The sequence below is a fragment of the Geotrypetes seraphini genome, chromosome 8 (genome assembly GCF_902459505.1).
Source record: "Geotrypetes seraphini chromosome 8, aGeoSer1.1, whole genome shotgun sequence".
In the NCBI taxonomy this organism is placed as follows: Eukaryota; Metazoa; Chordata; class Amphibia; order Gymnophiona; family Dermophiidae; genus Geotrypetes; species Geotrypetes seraphini.
Window position 1 is genome coordinate 64005201 of NC_047091.1, and position 14204 is coordinate 64019404.

At 47.0% G+C, this 14204-nt stretch overlaps 1 protein-coding gene across 3 annotated transcripts in view; it reads left to right on the forward strand.

Moving 5' to 3' along the window:
- Positions 1-14204, forward strand: part of MUS81 (MUS81 structure-specific endonuclease subunit) — a 117043-nt gene that overhangs the window by 88120 nt on the left and 14719 nt on the right. For all 3 annotated transcript variants that reach the window (XR_004540252.1, XM_033953610.1, XM_033953611.1), the window contains 2 exons: positions 12394-12489; positions 12995-13120. Coding sequence is in view for 2 of the 3 variants with exons in the window: in XM_033953610.1 (XP_033809501.1) it covers positions 12394-12489; positions 12995-13120 (222 nt within the window). In the remaining variant the exon portion in view is untranslated. The remainder of the gene's footprint in view (positions 1-12393; positions 12490-12994; positions 13121-14204) is intronic.

Sequence of the window (14204 nt, forward strand, 5' to 3'; positions counted from 1 at the left end):
TCGGGCACAGGATTTCCTCCAAGTCTTGGGGTCGATGGCAGCGTTCCTGGATGTTGTGTGGTGGGCCCTCATGTCTCTTCAGTATGCTCGGCTCCGTAGATGGTCACCCCAGTGGCTCAGTTTGGAGGTCCCTGTCCCTCTGTGAGGCTTGACGCTGCAGTCTTCTTTGGTGGCTCCAGACCTCTCATCTGGTCCAGAGGATGAGTCTGGACCTATCGCAGTGGACGGTGCTTCTCTCGGATGCCAAGCTCCTCGGTTGGGGTGGCTCAGTGTCTAGGGGCACCTGGTCCATGGAGAAAGCATCCTGGTCAATCAACATGTTGGAGACCAGAGCCGTCCCTCTGGCGCTATTAGCCTTCCGCTCCCGCTTGAGGGGCAAGTCGGTCAGAGTCCGGTCTGACAATGCCACAGCGGTGGCTTATGTCAATCGTTGAGACACCAAGAGCGCTCAGGTGGCGGAGGAGGCGGCTCGGCTCATGCTTTGGGGTGGAGTCACGCCTTCTGGACCTCTCGGCCTCTCACATGGCCGGGGTAGAGATTGTTCAGGCGAACTTCCTCAGTCACATCTTAGATCACAGAGAGTGGTCTCAGCCCTGTGGCTCTTCAGTTGATAATGCCGGCTTGGGGTCAGTCCCTGATGGACCTGTCGGCCACGAGTGGCAAGGCCAAGGTGTTCCGCTTCTTCAGTCGTCGCAGGGATGGACTGGCCAAGGGTCTGGATGCTCTGGTTCAACCATGGCCAACAGAGGGGCTGTTGTGCAGGTTCCCTCCGTGGCCATTAGTGGGCAGAGTTCTTCTCCGCATTGTTCGCCATCCGGGTCTGGGGGTTCTGGTGGCTCCAGATTGGCCTCGACATCCGTGATATGCAGATCTGGTGACACTCTGATGGCGGATCCTCTTCCTCTGCCTCCCTGGGACGACCTTCTGACGCAGGGTCCCATTCCCATGTTCGACCCGTCTCCCTTCTGTCTTACGGCTTGGCTTTTGAAAGGGGTCGCCTTGGTAAGAAGGGGTATTCAGATAGGGTGATTTCTACACTCTTGGGGTCCTGGAGGCTTTCTACCTCTCAGGTTTCTGTGTGGATTTGGCACTTCTTTGAGGGGTGGTGCCAGGTGCGGGGAGTGGTCTCTCTTCGTGTTTCTGTGCCTAACTTCTTAGAGTTCTTGCAAGATGGCATGGATAGAGGCCTGGCTTCGGCTTCTCTCCGGGTTCAGCTTGTGGCCTTGTCAGCCTTTCGGGGGTTTGTGACGGATCAGCGTTTGACAGCCATTCCTGATGTGATTCGCTTTTTGCGGGTGGCCAAGGTGCTCAGGCCTCCCGTGCGGTCCTCTATTCCCTCTTGGAATCTCAGTCTGGTTCTCTCTATTCTGATGCACCCGCCCTTCGAACCGTTGGGCGGCTGCTCTTTGAAGGACCTTCCTCTGAAGACGGTCTTTTTGGTGGACATTTCTTCTGCTAGGCGTGTTTCTGAGCTACATGCTTTCTCTTGTAGGGCTCCCTTCTTGGAGTTTTCTAGGGAGCAGGTTGTCTTGAGGCCTGTTCCTTCCTTTTCTGACAATAGTAGTTTTTCCTTTTCATGTCAATCAATCTGTGGTCCTCCCGGTCTTGGGTAGTTGGGAGGGCTCTTCTGAGCAAAGTCAGCTGAGCATGTTGGATGTTGGTCGGGTCCTTCGCTCTTATGTGCACCGGACCCAGGAGATCAGGAAATAAATTCATCTCTTTGTCCTTCTGACTGGTCCTCTTAGGGGGGCTGGCGCTTCTAGGGCTACTATTGCATGCTAGATCAAGGAGACTTTTGCTTCCGCTTCTCTTCTGGGGCAGCAGCCCGTTCCGGAGTTTCTCAAAGCTCATTCTACTCGGGGTCAGGCGGCTTCTTGGGCTGAGTCGTCGCTCGTGCCTCCAGTGGACATTTGTACGGCTGCGGTTTGGTCTTCCTTGTATTCCTTTGTCAGACTTTTTCGGGTAGATGTTCTGGCGCGTCAGGACGCGGTGTTCGGTGTGTGTGTTCTGGTGTCGGCCCTTCGGGGGTCCCGCCCGTGTGAGGGACTGCTTTGGTACGTCCCATTCGTAAAGATTAACCTCTACTGGTCTGGAGAGTGCTAAAGAAGGAGAAATTAGGTTCTTACCTGCTAATTTACTTTCTTTTAGCTTCTCCAGACCAGTAGAGGTCCCCACCCTGTCTATTGTTGTTGTGCTTGGGGCTGTTTCGCGGGCAGTTTTTGTTTTTTGCTGCGGGTTCTAGTATTTTTCTAGGGCCGGGGAGAATTAAAGAACAGCGGCTGTGGCTCGGCTGGCTTAGCTGGCGAGCTGTGGGGACATTTTCCTTCTGGTATTTCTCCTCTGCATTTTCCAACAGCATTTGGGTATGTTATTTGTTACTCCTGTTCGGAGTATTGTTTTCTTTCTGTTTTCCAGTTCTTAGTTCTGCTTGGCTATTCGGCAGACTGATGTAAATAGAGAAGGGAGTATATTATATACTGTCCCACAGTTTTGTTTTCAGTCTCCACCTGCTGGTCATGATTGGATATATACCCATTCGTAAAGATTAACCTCTACTGGTCTGGAGAAGCTAAAAGAAAGTAAATTAGCAGGTAAGAACCTAATTTCTCCTTCCTATTTATAAACTTTAATACAGTTACAATACTACTTGATTCTACGTAAAACAACAAAAAATTTTTTTCTACATTTTGTCGTTTCTGCTTTAATTATCTTCTCTTTGCTCTCTTCTTTCTATTCAGCTTTTGTCCTCACTCCCTTCCATGCAACATCTGTCCTCTCTTTGCCCCTTCCACCCAGCCTCTGCCCTCTCTCTCTCTACCCCTTCCATCTACTGTCCACCCTTTCTTTGCCCCTTGCATCCACTGTCCACCCTCTCTGCCCTTTCCATCCAGTGTCCGCCCTTTCTCTGTTCTATATGGCATCTTCCCTCTTTCTATGTCCCTTTAATAAAGTATATCCTGTGCCCTTTCTCTCCTTTGTACATGATTCATTTCAGTTTCACCCCCTCACCTATGCTCTGGCTTCTTTCTCTTCTCCTTTCCTTCCTTCCTTCCTTCCCACTCCACCCCTTGGTCTAGCATCTCTATCTCCTTCCCTTCTCTCCCTCCATGCCCTGGCATCTCCCTCCTCCCCCTCCCCCCATATGCGCTGACATCTCTTCCCCCCTCCATGGTCTGGTAGCTCCTTTCCTTTCCCTCCCTCCCATAGTCTTGTTATCTCTTGCCTCTCCTCTCCCTTCCCTGGTCTTCCTTATCCCCTCCCCCTCCCCAATTGGGTGCTACTGCAGCAGCACTTTTCATCCCCCTCCCCAATTGGGTGCTACTGCAGCAGCACTTCTCTTCCCCTCCCCAATTGGGTGCTGCTGCAGCACTTTTCTTCCCTTCCCCCTCCCCAATTGGGTGCAGCATCAGCAGCAGCATCACTTCTCTTCCCCTCTCCTCTCCCCAATTGGGTGTAGCAATAGCTTTTGTCTTCCCCTCCCCCATTGGGTGCACCAGCTTTTCGCTTCCCCCCAAAAAAAAAAATTGGGTGCAGCAGCAACATTTCTCTTCCCTTCCCTCCAAAATGGGTGCAGCAGCAGAATATTTCTCTTCCCCCTCCCCTCCCCTATTCGGTACAGCAGCAGCATTTCTCTTCCCATCCCTCCCAGCTCACAAACCCATCGGTAGAGTCGCTAGAGAAGTTGTAAGCTTCCCTCCATCGCTGACCTATCTTTCATAGGTCAGCGACGGAGGAAAGCTTACAACTTGCTGCTTTTACTTGCTTCGGGCCTTCCTTGTTGCCGGGTCCTGCCTACTTTGTTTCTGTGAATGCAGGATCCAGCAGCGAGGAAGGCCCGAAGGAAGTAAAAGCAGTGGCTCTATCCTGTGCGTGCCGGCTTCCCTTCTCTTCCCTCTGAAACTGGAAGTTGCGTCCCGTGGGGGGGGGGGGAAAGAGAAGCGAAGCCGGCACACACATGATAGAGCCCCGGAGGGAAGCTTACAACTTACTGCTTTTACTTCCTTCGGGCCTTCCTCACTGCCGGGTCCTGCCTTCGCGGAAACAAAGTAGGCAGGACCCGGCAACGAGGAAGGCCCGAAGCAAGTAAAAGCATGCTGGCAAAAAAAAAAAAAAAAGGCAGGCGTCAAACAAAATTTTCGGCGGAGAGTCAGCCTGGGAAGGAGCATTAGCGGCAGCAGAAGGATTCGCCGGGTGGTCATCTAAATTAGCTGGGCAGTGCGCCCGGCTAAAAGGCCCTGGAGAGAACACTGGACTCACCAGACTATAATTTCCTAGATCACCTCTGGAACCCTTTTTAAAAATTGGCGTCACTTTGGCCACCTTCCAGTCTTCTGGTATATGCTGGTTTTTAAAGAAAAATTACAAATTACTCTGATTCATCAGAATTGAATACAATTTCTGGCACCAGTATCTCCCCCACATCTTCCTCAGTGAAGACAAGGCAAATAATTCATTTGGGGCTCCTTTTACGAAGACGCGTTAGGACCTTAACGCGCAGAATAGCGTGCACTAAAATGCCATGCGCGCTAGCCGCTACCGCTTCCTCTTGAGCAGGCGGTAGTTTTTCGGCAAGTGCACGCTAATCCGGTGCATGCACTAAAAACGCTAGCGCACCTTCGTAAAAGGAGCCCTTAATCTCTCTGCTATGTTCTTGTCTTCCGCGAGAGCCCGTCGTCTAGTGATCCAACTGAAACTCTTCATGACTTCTTGCTTTTAATGTACCTAAAAAAGTTTTTACTGTGTGTTTTTGCTTCCAGCACAATCTTTTTTACAAGATTTCTCTTCGCCTTCCTTATTAGCACCTTGCATTTGACTTGACATTCCTTGTGTTTACAATTATTTTCAGTCGGATCTTTCTTCCACTTTCTGAAGGATTCTCTTTTAGCTCTAATAGCTTCCTTCACCTCATTCGTTAACCACACTGGCTGCCGTTTAGTCTTCTTTCCTCCTTTTTTAATACATGAAATATATCTAGTCCGGGCTTCCAGGATGGAATTTTTAAATAACATCCACGCCTATGTATATTTTTGATCTTTGCAGCTGCACCTTTAGTTTCTTTTTTTACCAGTCTCTTCATGTTATCATAGTCTCCTTTTTTAAAGTTAAGTGCTGTTGTATTGGATTTCTTGTGTAAACTTTATCCAGGGATTATATAAAATCTGATTATGTTATGATCACTGTTATCAAGCAGCCCCAGCCCCATTACCTCCCTCATCAATTCATGCATTCCACTAAGAACTAGATCTAGAATTACTTTACCTCTTGTTGGTTCCTGAACCATCTGCTCCATAAAGCAGTCCTTGATTTCATCAAGGCAATTTCTCTCCCTTGCATGCCCTGATGATACATTTGCCCAGTCAATATCGGGGTAGTTAAAATCACATCCCCTTTATCATTTTCATTCTTTAATTTATTACCCTTCTCTGTACCTTTTCTAATTCTGCTATATCTTTTTTGAGGAGCGGTAACCAGAATAGCACATAGTATTAGAGGTGCAGTTGCATCATAGAGCAATACAAAGGCATTATAATAATCTAATTTTTGTTTTCCATTCCTTTCCTAATAATTCCTAACAATTTATTTACTTTCTTAGCCGCCACTGCATACTATGCAGAGGGTTTCAATGTATCAACAATGATGACAAGTAGATCAGTGGTCTCAAACTCTATAATAAATACGCCAAAACCTTCTGCTGCCTAGGCAACTGCCCACTCACCATCATGAGAGCACCCCCCACCCCCTTCAAGGCCATGCTCTTTAACTAGATCTCTCATCTAATGGCAAACCTATTTGGGCCACATCCTCATCTCGCCCATTGTAAAGAACCACAAAGACCCCTTATCTACAACATCCAACTATAGACCAGTAGCCAACAACCCCTTCACCAAACTGATGGAAAGTCTGATTAATGATGCCTTCACGAACTACCTAGATAAATTCTCAATCCTTCACGAATACCAGGATTCTGATCACACCACAGCATCAAAACAGCCTTAGCCTCCATCATAGATCATATCGCACAACTACTCAGCTTAGGGAAAAGTGCACTAATACTCCAATTTGACCTTAGCAGCGCCTTCGACCTGGTGGACCATGACATACTACCAGGCCATATAGACACCATAGGTATCTCGGGCCATGTTGTCAACTGGTTTAAAGGCTTCCTAAAAATCCAATCCTACTAAGTCACCAGCGAGCAAAACTACTCCCAGGCCTGGACCAACCCCTGTGGTGTCCCCCAAGGCTCCCCGCTATCCCCCACCCTATTTAACCTATACATGTCCTCCCTAGGCCAGGAACTATCCAATCTGAACTTTTAATCATACATCTACGCGGATGACATCACAATCATTGTCCCCCATCTCTACACTGTCAACCGAAACTAGACACTTCATCTCATCTATCATCAACCAAGTAGAACAATGGTCAACAAACTCTAAACTAAAGCTAAACCCGAAAAAGACCAAGATATTTATGGCCTCCCCAACCAACAAGCCAACCAAATCGTCTTTCAATCTAAATGGAAGAAACCTCCCAATTAACCTTACCATAAAAATCCTAGGAGTCACCTTATACCAGTAACTGACTCTCGATGCCCCACACCAACATCCTAATTAAAAAATGCTTCCACTTACTATGAAACTACGCACGCTAAAACCATACTTTGATTTTGCATCATTCAGACTATTGGTCTAGTCTCTGGTCTTAAGCTTGCTGGACTACTGCAACATAATCTACCTAGGAGCTCACAAAACCCCCATTAAAAAACAGTCTTATCCAGAACACAGCCGTTCAACTAATCTTTGGTTTGAAAAAATCTGACCATATCACCCATACTACAAGAAACTTCACTGGCTACCCGTCGAAGCCAGAATAATCTTCAAATTTGGTTGCTTCAAGACCCTTTCTGGCACCGCTCCCACATACCTCCTGAAACATTTCACCCTAAAGGACAAACTCGGCTTGTCTCGCAGAACAGTTCTGTTCACATTTCCTTCTCCCAAAGGATGCATATTCAAAAGATTCCTCAACAGGACACTCTCCTTTCAATCGGGGATCTGGAACAACACCTTAAGTGACCTAATCCTGAACTCACTAACTTACCACTCATTCAGAAAATCATTAAAAACCCACTTATTTGACAAATTTACCTGATCCTTCAATTCGGCTCTATACCTACCTTATCTCACATGTTTCCCCATCCCCCCCACCCAATTTCGCCCTGTCTCATAACTGTCCATCTACCCCTTCCCAAATCTACCTTGCTGTCTTACAGCACCTCTTGTTGTACACTGTCTTGAACTGAAAAGGTATGACAGGATATATAATATCTATTTTAAGGAGCGGTGACCAGAATAGCACATAGTATTGGAGGTGCAGTTGCATCATAGAGCAATACAAAGGCATTATAATAATCTAGTTTTTGTTTTCCATTCCTTTCCTAATAATTCCTAACAATTTATTTACTTTCTTAGCTGCCACTGCATTCTATGCAGAGGGTTTCAATGTATCATCAACGATGACACGTAGATCAGTGGTCTCAAACTCACGGCTCGCCAGGTACTATTTTGAGGCCCTCAGTATGTTACCATTGTTCTGGTAACATACTGAGGGCCCCACTGCTGTATCTTCACGCAAGCGCTTTCCTGCGTCTGTATGCGATTGTGAGGTGGAGTGGAGAGAACAATCACATACAGATGCAGGAAAGTGCTTGCGTGAGGTTACAGCAATGAGGCAGGCAACATTCCAGAACGTAAGGTAACCATTAGAGGCAGTGCAGCTTGTGTACGTAATTTTGTGAACTCTCGTGAAATTCGGTACCTCTCCTGGCGGTGACTGCTTGATGGAAGATGGCGGTTGTGTCTGGTGTTGGAGGAGGTGAGAGCTGAAGGCGGTTGCAGATGTGACCAGACACAAGTTTTCCAGGCACAAGTCGAATATTGATTCTCCCCTCTACAAAAAAGTCTAGAGGACTACACCAAAATCTTGTCTCTTGCAGTTGATACTTTAGATTAGAATCTAACTGCCTCTTTTACAAAGTCGCACAGCAACGGCCCTGAAGCCCTTTAAATCTCTATAGGCTTCGGGGCCATTAGCGCAGAGCAGCCATTAGCGCGGCTTTGTAAAAGAGGCCGTAAATCACAATTTTGCATGAGGTAACACTCTTTATAGTTTATAAATCTTTCCTTAATTGCCTTTGATAATTTCAGCTATACACATCTGAAAGCAGTGTAACATGCGGAAAGTGAAATTGAAATAGTTTTTTACTTTCTGCAGTTCAAAGCAGTTTACAGGGGAAGAAATTGTATACAGACAACGACATTACAGAGAACTTTTGAAATTAGATTGGCATGTTAAGGTTAGTCAAGTTTATTTGGAAATGTTTTGGAAGTACATCAGGGTTGAAGTGCGGTCAAAGAAATTTGTCAAAAAGATAAGTTTTGATTGACTTCCTAAAAGTTTGGTACGAAAGTGCGTTTGAGATGAAGTTAACTATTTTTTCTGCGGCCCTCCAAGTACCTACAAATCCAAAATGTGGCCCTGCAAAGGGTTTGAGACCACTGATGTAGATCCTTTTCCTGGCAATTCTCCTAACTCTGTCCTTCAGGCTCTTCCTTCATAGTAGAGCAGTACGAGTGCTATCAGACAGTGTCATAGAAGTGGCCTATGTGAACAGGCAGGGGAACACAGAGGCCCTGATTCTCCAAAAGTGCGTCCCGATTTTAGGCAGCTGTAGGCGTCCTACAGCTGTCTAATCAGCCAATCGGGATGCACGTTTTTTAAAAAAAATGCTCCCCAGGCAGGCCACCTATATTGAAGGCGAGGCCCGCAAGACACCTAGGCCCTGATTCTGTATAGGACGCCCGGGAGAGGCGTCCTATTCAGAATCGGCCTACACTAAAACCCCGATTCTGTAACCGGCGTCCATGTTACAGACGCTGGTTAGAGAATCGGGTTAGATTAGACACGGCCCGCTACACTTATCGCGGCAAGGGATCTCTCTGCCGCTATAAGTATAGTGGGCCGCGGCCTGTCCGATCGGATGCCCCCCCCCTCCGTCAATACCGACCGCCCCCTCCCACCCCGACACTACCGATCGCTGGCAGGAGGGTGTCCAATCCGTCCTGCCCGAAGACGCACCCCCCCCCGGCGCTAACAACCCCCAAACCTCCAAACTAACCTGTTCTTCAGGCCAGACAGTTCTTGCCCACCTCGTCGAAATGAGGCAATGAGGCATAGCGGGTCCGCCCATCCCCACTTAATCTAAGGCCTGATTGGCCAATCAGACCTTAGACTTAGTGGGGATGGGCGGACCCGCTATGCCTAAGGCCTGATTGGTCCAGGCTTCTAGAGCCTGGGCCAATCAGGCCTTAGGCTTCGGCGGGATGGGCCGGGAAGGGGCGGGCCCGCCCGCCTCATTTCGACGAGGCGGGCCTACCAGCTGGACGGGCAAGAACCGTCTGGCCTGAAGAACAGGTTAGTTTGGAGGTTTGGGGGTTGTTAGCGATCCATATTGTCGGGGGGGGGCATCTTCTGGCAGGAGGGTTTGCCAGCGATCGGTAGTGTCGGGGTGGGAGGGAGATCGGTACGGGGTGGGAGGGAGATTGGTAATGTCGGGGGGGGGCGGTCGGTAGTGTCGGAGGGGGGGCATCCAATTGGACAGACCGCGGCCCGCTATATTATAGCGGCAGAGAGATCCCTTGCAGCGATAAGTATAGCGGCTGCGTCTACTTACAATGTAGACCAGCATTTTGCTGGCCTACATTTTAAGGTTTCTTCCTCTACTAGGGAGACGCGTAGGGCCACCTAGGTTCGCTTAAGGCCCTTAGGCGAGCTTAGGCGTCTTGCGGGTCTCCCTAGGCTCCTGGAGGCGCCTTCAGGCCTGCCTGGGGAGCATGTTTTTAAAAAAAACGTGCATCCCGATTGGCTGATTAGACAGCTGTAGGACACCTACAGCTGCCTAAAATCGGGACGCATTTTTGGAGAATCAGGGCCAAAGAGTCTGTAGGTGACACAGAAAATGGCAATTCTGAGAGACTTGGTGGAATGATCCCTTGGACCTTTCCGCAGCCCACCTAGCTGGGGTGGACAACATTAAAGTGGATGTTCTCAACAGAAATTGATGGGACTCGGGGGAGTGGAGATTGGGGTCAGAGGCTTTTGCAGAGGTACTATGGTAATGGGGCCACCTGATCATTGAACTGATAGCACCAGTGTCCAATGCTAAGGTTCTTCAGTTTTTAAGCAGCAGAAAGGGCAGAAGATGAAGGAAGCCATGTTGAAAGATGTGAGCTTGAAGGTGTCATTTTTGGTGCAGAGAACTTTGGAATTGCAGGCATTGTCATACTGAGAGTCTTCCTTAGTCTTTTCCAGGTGCCTTGTTTCTTCCTTCCATGCCAATCAAGGTATTTTTCTTATTTTATTCAGTGTTGGTTCAGAGATCTTCAGGCCGAGGGGCTGGATGCTCGGGTGCAGCCTTGTCCAACGAAGGACTTCCTGTATATGTTTCTCCCGTGGCCGATGGTGGGCAGTACTCCTTCGCATTGCTCGGTGCCTCGGCCACGTGATCCTGGTGGCTTACTTCTGGTCCAGGCGCCCGTGGTACATAGATCTGGTTTGTCTTCTCATGGCAGATCCTCTTCCGCTGCCCCTCTTGCCTGACCTGATGCAGGGTCCCATTCCAATGTTTTATCCAGCTCCCTTTTGTGATACGGCTTGGCTGTTGAAAGGGAACGCTTAAGTAAGAAGGATTATTCAGATAAGATGATCTCCACTCTCTTGGATTCCCGGACACTTTCCATCTCTCGGACTTATGAGGAGTTGTGTTCCATGCAGGGTGTGGTTCCCCTTCGTGTTTCTTTACCTCACATCTTGGAGTTCTTGCAGGATGGCATGGACAGAAGTGTTGCCTGGTCCTCCCTTCGGGTTCAGCTGGTGTCTTTATCTACATTTCGCGGTTTGCTGCATGGTAAGCGTTTGACCTCTTCGCCAGATGTGATTCGTTTTTTGAGGGCGGCCAAATTGCTCCGGCCTCCAGTGTGGCCTTCGGTTTCAGCCTGGGATCAATCTGGTGCTGTCAGTGCTTTTGTGCCCTCCTTTTGAGCCTCTGGGCTCCTGCATACTGAAGGACCTTAATGTTAAGGCTGTCTTCTTGGTGGATATTATATCTGATGGACATGTTTCTGAGCTGCAGGCTTTCTCTTGTAGGTCTCCCTTCCTGGGGTTTTCTAGGGAGCGCGTTGTGTTGCGGTCAGTTCCTTCTTTTCTACCAAAGGTGGTTTCACCTTTTCATGTCAACCAGTCCGTGGTCCTCCCGGTCTTGGGTAGTTGGGAGGGCACTTTGGAACAGAGACAGTTGTAAAATTGGATGTTTGTAGGATCCTTCGCTCTTATGTTCAGTGGACCCAGAAGGTCCGGAAGTCAGATCATCTTTTTGTCCTCCTCGCAGGTCCTCGTAGAGGAGAAGATGCTTCCAAGGCTACCCTTGCACGCTGGATCATGGAGACTATAGCTTCAGTGTATCTTCTTCAAAAGAAGCCTGTTCTTCTGAATTTCTTAAAGCTCATTTTACTCGGGGTCGGGCAGCTTCTTGGGCAGAGTCTTCCCTGGTATCTCTGGTAGATATCTGTGAAGCAGCGGTATGGTCTTCTCTCCATTCCTTTGTGCAGCACTACCGTGTCAAGATGTGGTTTTCGGGGATTGCTTGCTTGTGGCGGCCCTTCGATTGTCCCACCCGTGATGGGTACTGCTTTGGTAAGTCCCATCAGTGAGCTGTGCCAGTCTGGAGAGACGATTAAAGAAGGAGAAATTAGGTTCTTACCTGCTAATTTTCTTTCTTTTAGTTTCTCCAGCCCCCGCTCTGTCTGTGTTGTTCAGGATTTGCGTGAAGAGTGTGTTTTTTTCTGCGGGATCTCGTGTTTTTTTTAGTATGTTGAAGAGCTGTGGGGATGTTTCAGAAGGTCTTTATCCTATTCAATATCCAACAGTGTTTCTATATGTTAGTTTTTTTCTCTCCTTCTAGGAGTGTTGTTGCTGTTATAATTCACAGTTATTAGTTTTCTGCTAGGCTATTTGGCAGACTGAATGTATTTGGGAAAGCACAGCCCACTTGTACTTCAGCCAAAAGTTTGTGTCTCAGTCTCCACCTTCTGGTCATGGTGAGCTATTACTCATCAGTGAGCTGTGCCAGTCTGGAGAGACTAAAAGAAAGAAAATTAGCAGGTAAGAACCTAATTTCTCCTTCCTTGCTACTGAACCCCTGTTGAACCAGGTGCATTTCCAGTTACCTGTTTTTATTGCATTTACCTCCCCCAATTTGTCAGGTGCCGTCTTTACAGTGCCATAGCAAAAGACCAGCTTCTAAACATAAAATACCTCCTGATTCTCTTTCAGGTTGTGGATGGATTTTTTATCAAACGCACCAAGGACATCCAGGAATCTGCGGCTTACCTCACCCTGATGAGTCATCACTTGCAGAGACTGTATAAGGTAGGTAATGAAGGAGGAGGCAGGTTGTGAGTGACAATATTATTTTTTCTTACCTTCCAAGTCAGCCCTTTCAGCATTAGCAAAGAAAACCAATTGTGGATGACAGAGTTTTGCAACAATATTAGGGAAAACCTACAAAGTCTGTAGAAAACTACAAACAAAAAAAACTTGGGTCCTAACTCAGTATTATTCATGTTCAAAAATAGAAAACGTTTGTGGCGGGGGAAAAGACTTACGAGATCTTTCTATAGCAACTACTGTGTCCTGGAGTTTTACCACATGTTTTTAAGAGGATACCCAAATAGAGTGCCTCCATTTTTTTTTCTTTGCCATTTTATAATCTCTTTGATTTGCATTATTTTAAGAATAATTGATCATGATAAATTGTTCTACCTATTGCATATAGTGCTACTGACTGGAAGGTAGGAGGAGATTGTGTCCATTTCTGCCAAACTTCTTTCTACTGTGTTTATTGACCAAGGCTTATCATTCCTCTCTCTTACAGAACAAAACACTGCTGGGCTGCACAAAAGAAGAAGCATCAAAGTGTAGACAAGCTTTCATGCCCACTGCAGACTCCTGCATCCTGATGACCTTTGGGGAATTCAATGAGGGTGCAATCAAGAACAAGGTATGCGGCTCCACTGCCGTCGCTAGGGGGCTATCATAGAATTAGTAGGATCAGTGCTTGCTGCTACAAATGGCTGTCAGCATAAGCCAAACAAAATGGGAGGAGCAACTAATCATTTCATTTGATTTAGTAATTTTAGGGCTTCTGTTCTTAGATGTTCATAAGTTATACATTTTAAATGTTTATCTGCCTTCATTTTTTTTTTGTTTCTATAAGAACATAAGAATTGCCATACTGGGGCAGGCCGAAGGTCCATCAAGCAAGCCCAGTATCCCTGTTTCCAGCAGTGGCCAACCTAGGTCCCAAGTACCTAGCAAGATCCCAAGTAGTAAAACACATTTTATGCTGCTTATCCTAGGAATAACAGTGGATTTCCCCAAGCCATCTCAATAATGGCCTATGGACTTTTAGGAAATTATCCAAGCCTGTTTTAAACCCTGCTACGCTAACTGATTTCACCACATTATCCAACAATAGTATCTGTGGAACAAAAATACCAATAGAAACTGCTTTTTTGCATCCTCAAAGAACTCCTAAATAGCTGAAAAATAAAGACCATATGGCCTATCCAGTCTGCCCAAACATGCCTTCTGCTCTCTCTGGTAAGTCCTTAGAGACCCTTTGTTCTTGTCTTAAATTTTCTTGAAGTCATATACTGTTTTTGTCCCCACCTCCTCCACCAGGAGGCTGTTCCATGAATTCACCAACCTTTCCATGAAGTAGTATTTCCTTTGGTTACTTGTGAGTCTACCCCCTTTCACCTTTATTGAAAGCCCCTCATTCCAAAGTTTCCTCATAATTGAAAGAGACTTGCCACTTGTGTATTTATGCCACATAGGTATTTAAACATCTCTATCTTACCTCTCTTCTTCCCCCTTTCTTCCAAAGTATACAAATTGAGACTTTTGTCTAACCCCATATGCTTTATTACAAAGATCACTGACCATTTTAGTAGCTGGCTTCTGGACCAATTGCATTCTGTACACAATATTCTAAACTAGTATTTAAGCCCGTTAGATAGATTAACGGGTACTAGAATAGGTGTGCAGATTTAGGCATTTCTTTATTTCTTTCTTTCTGTATG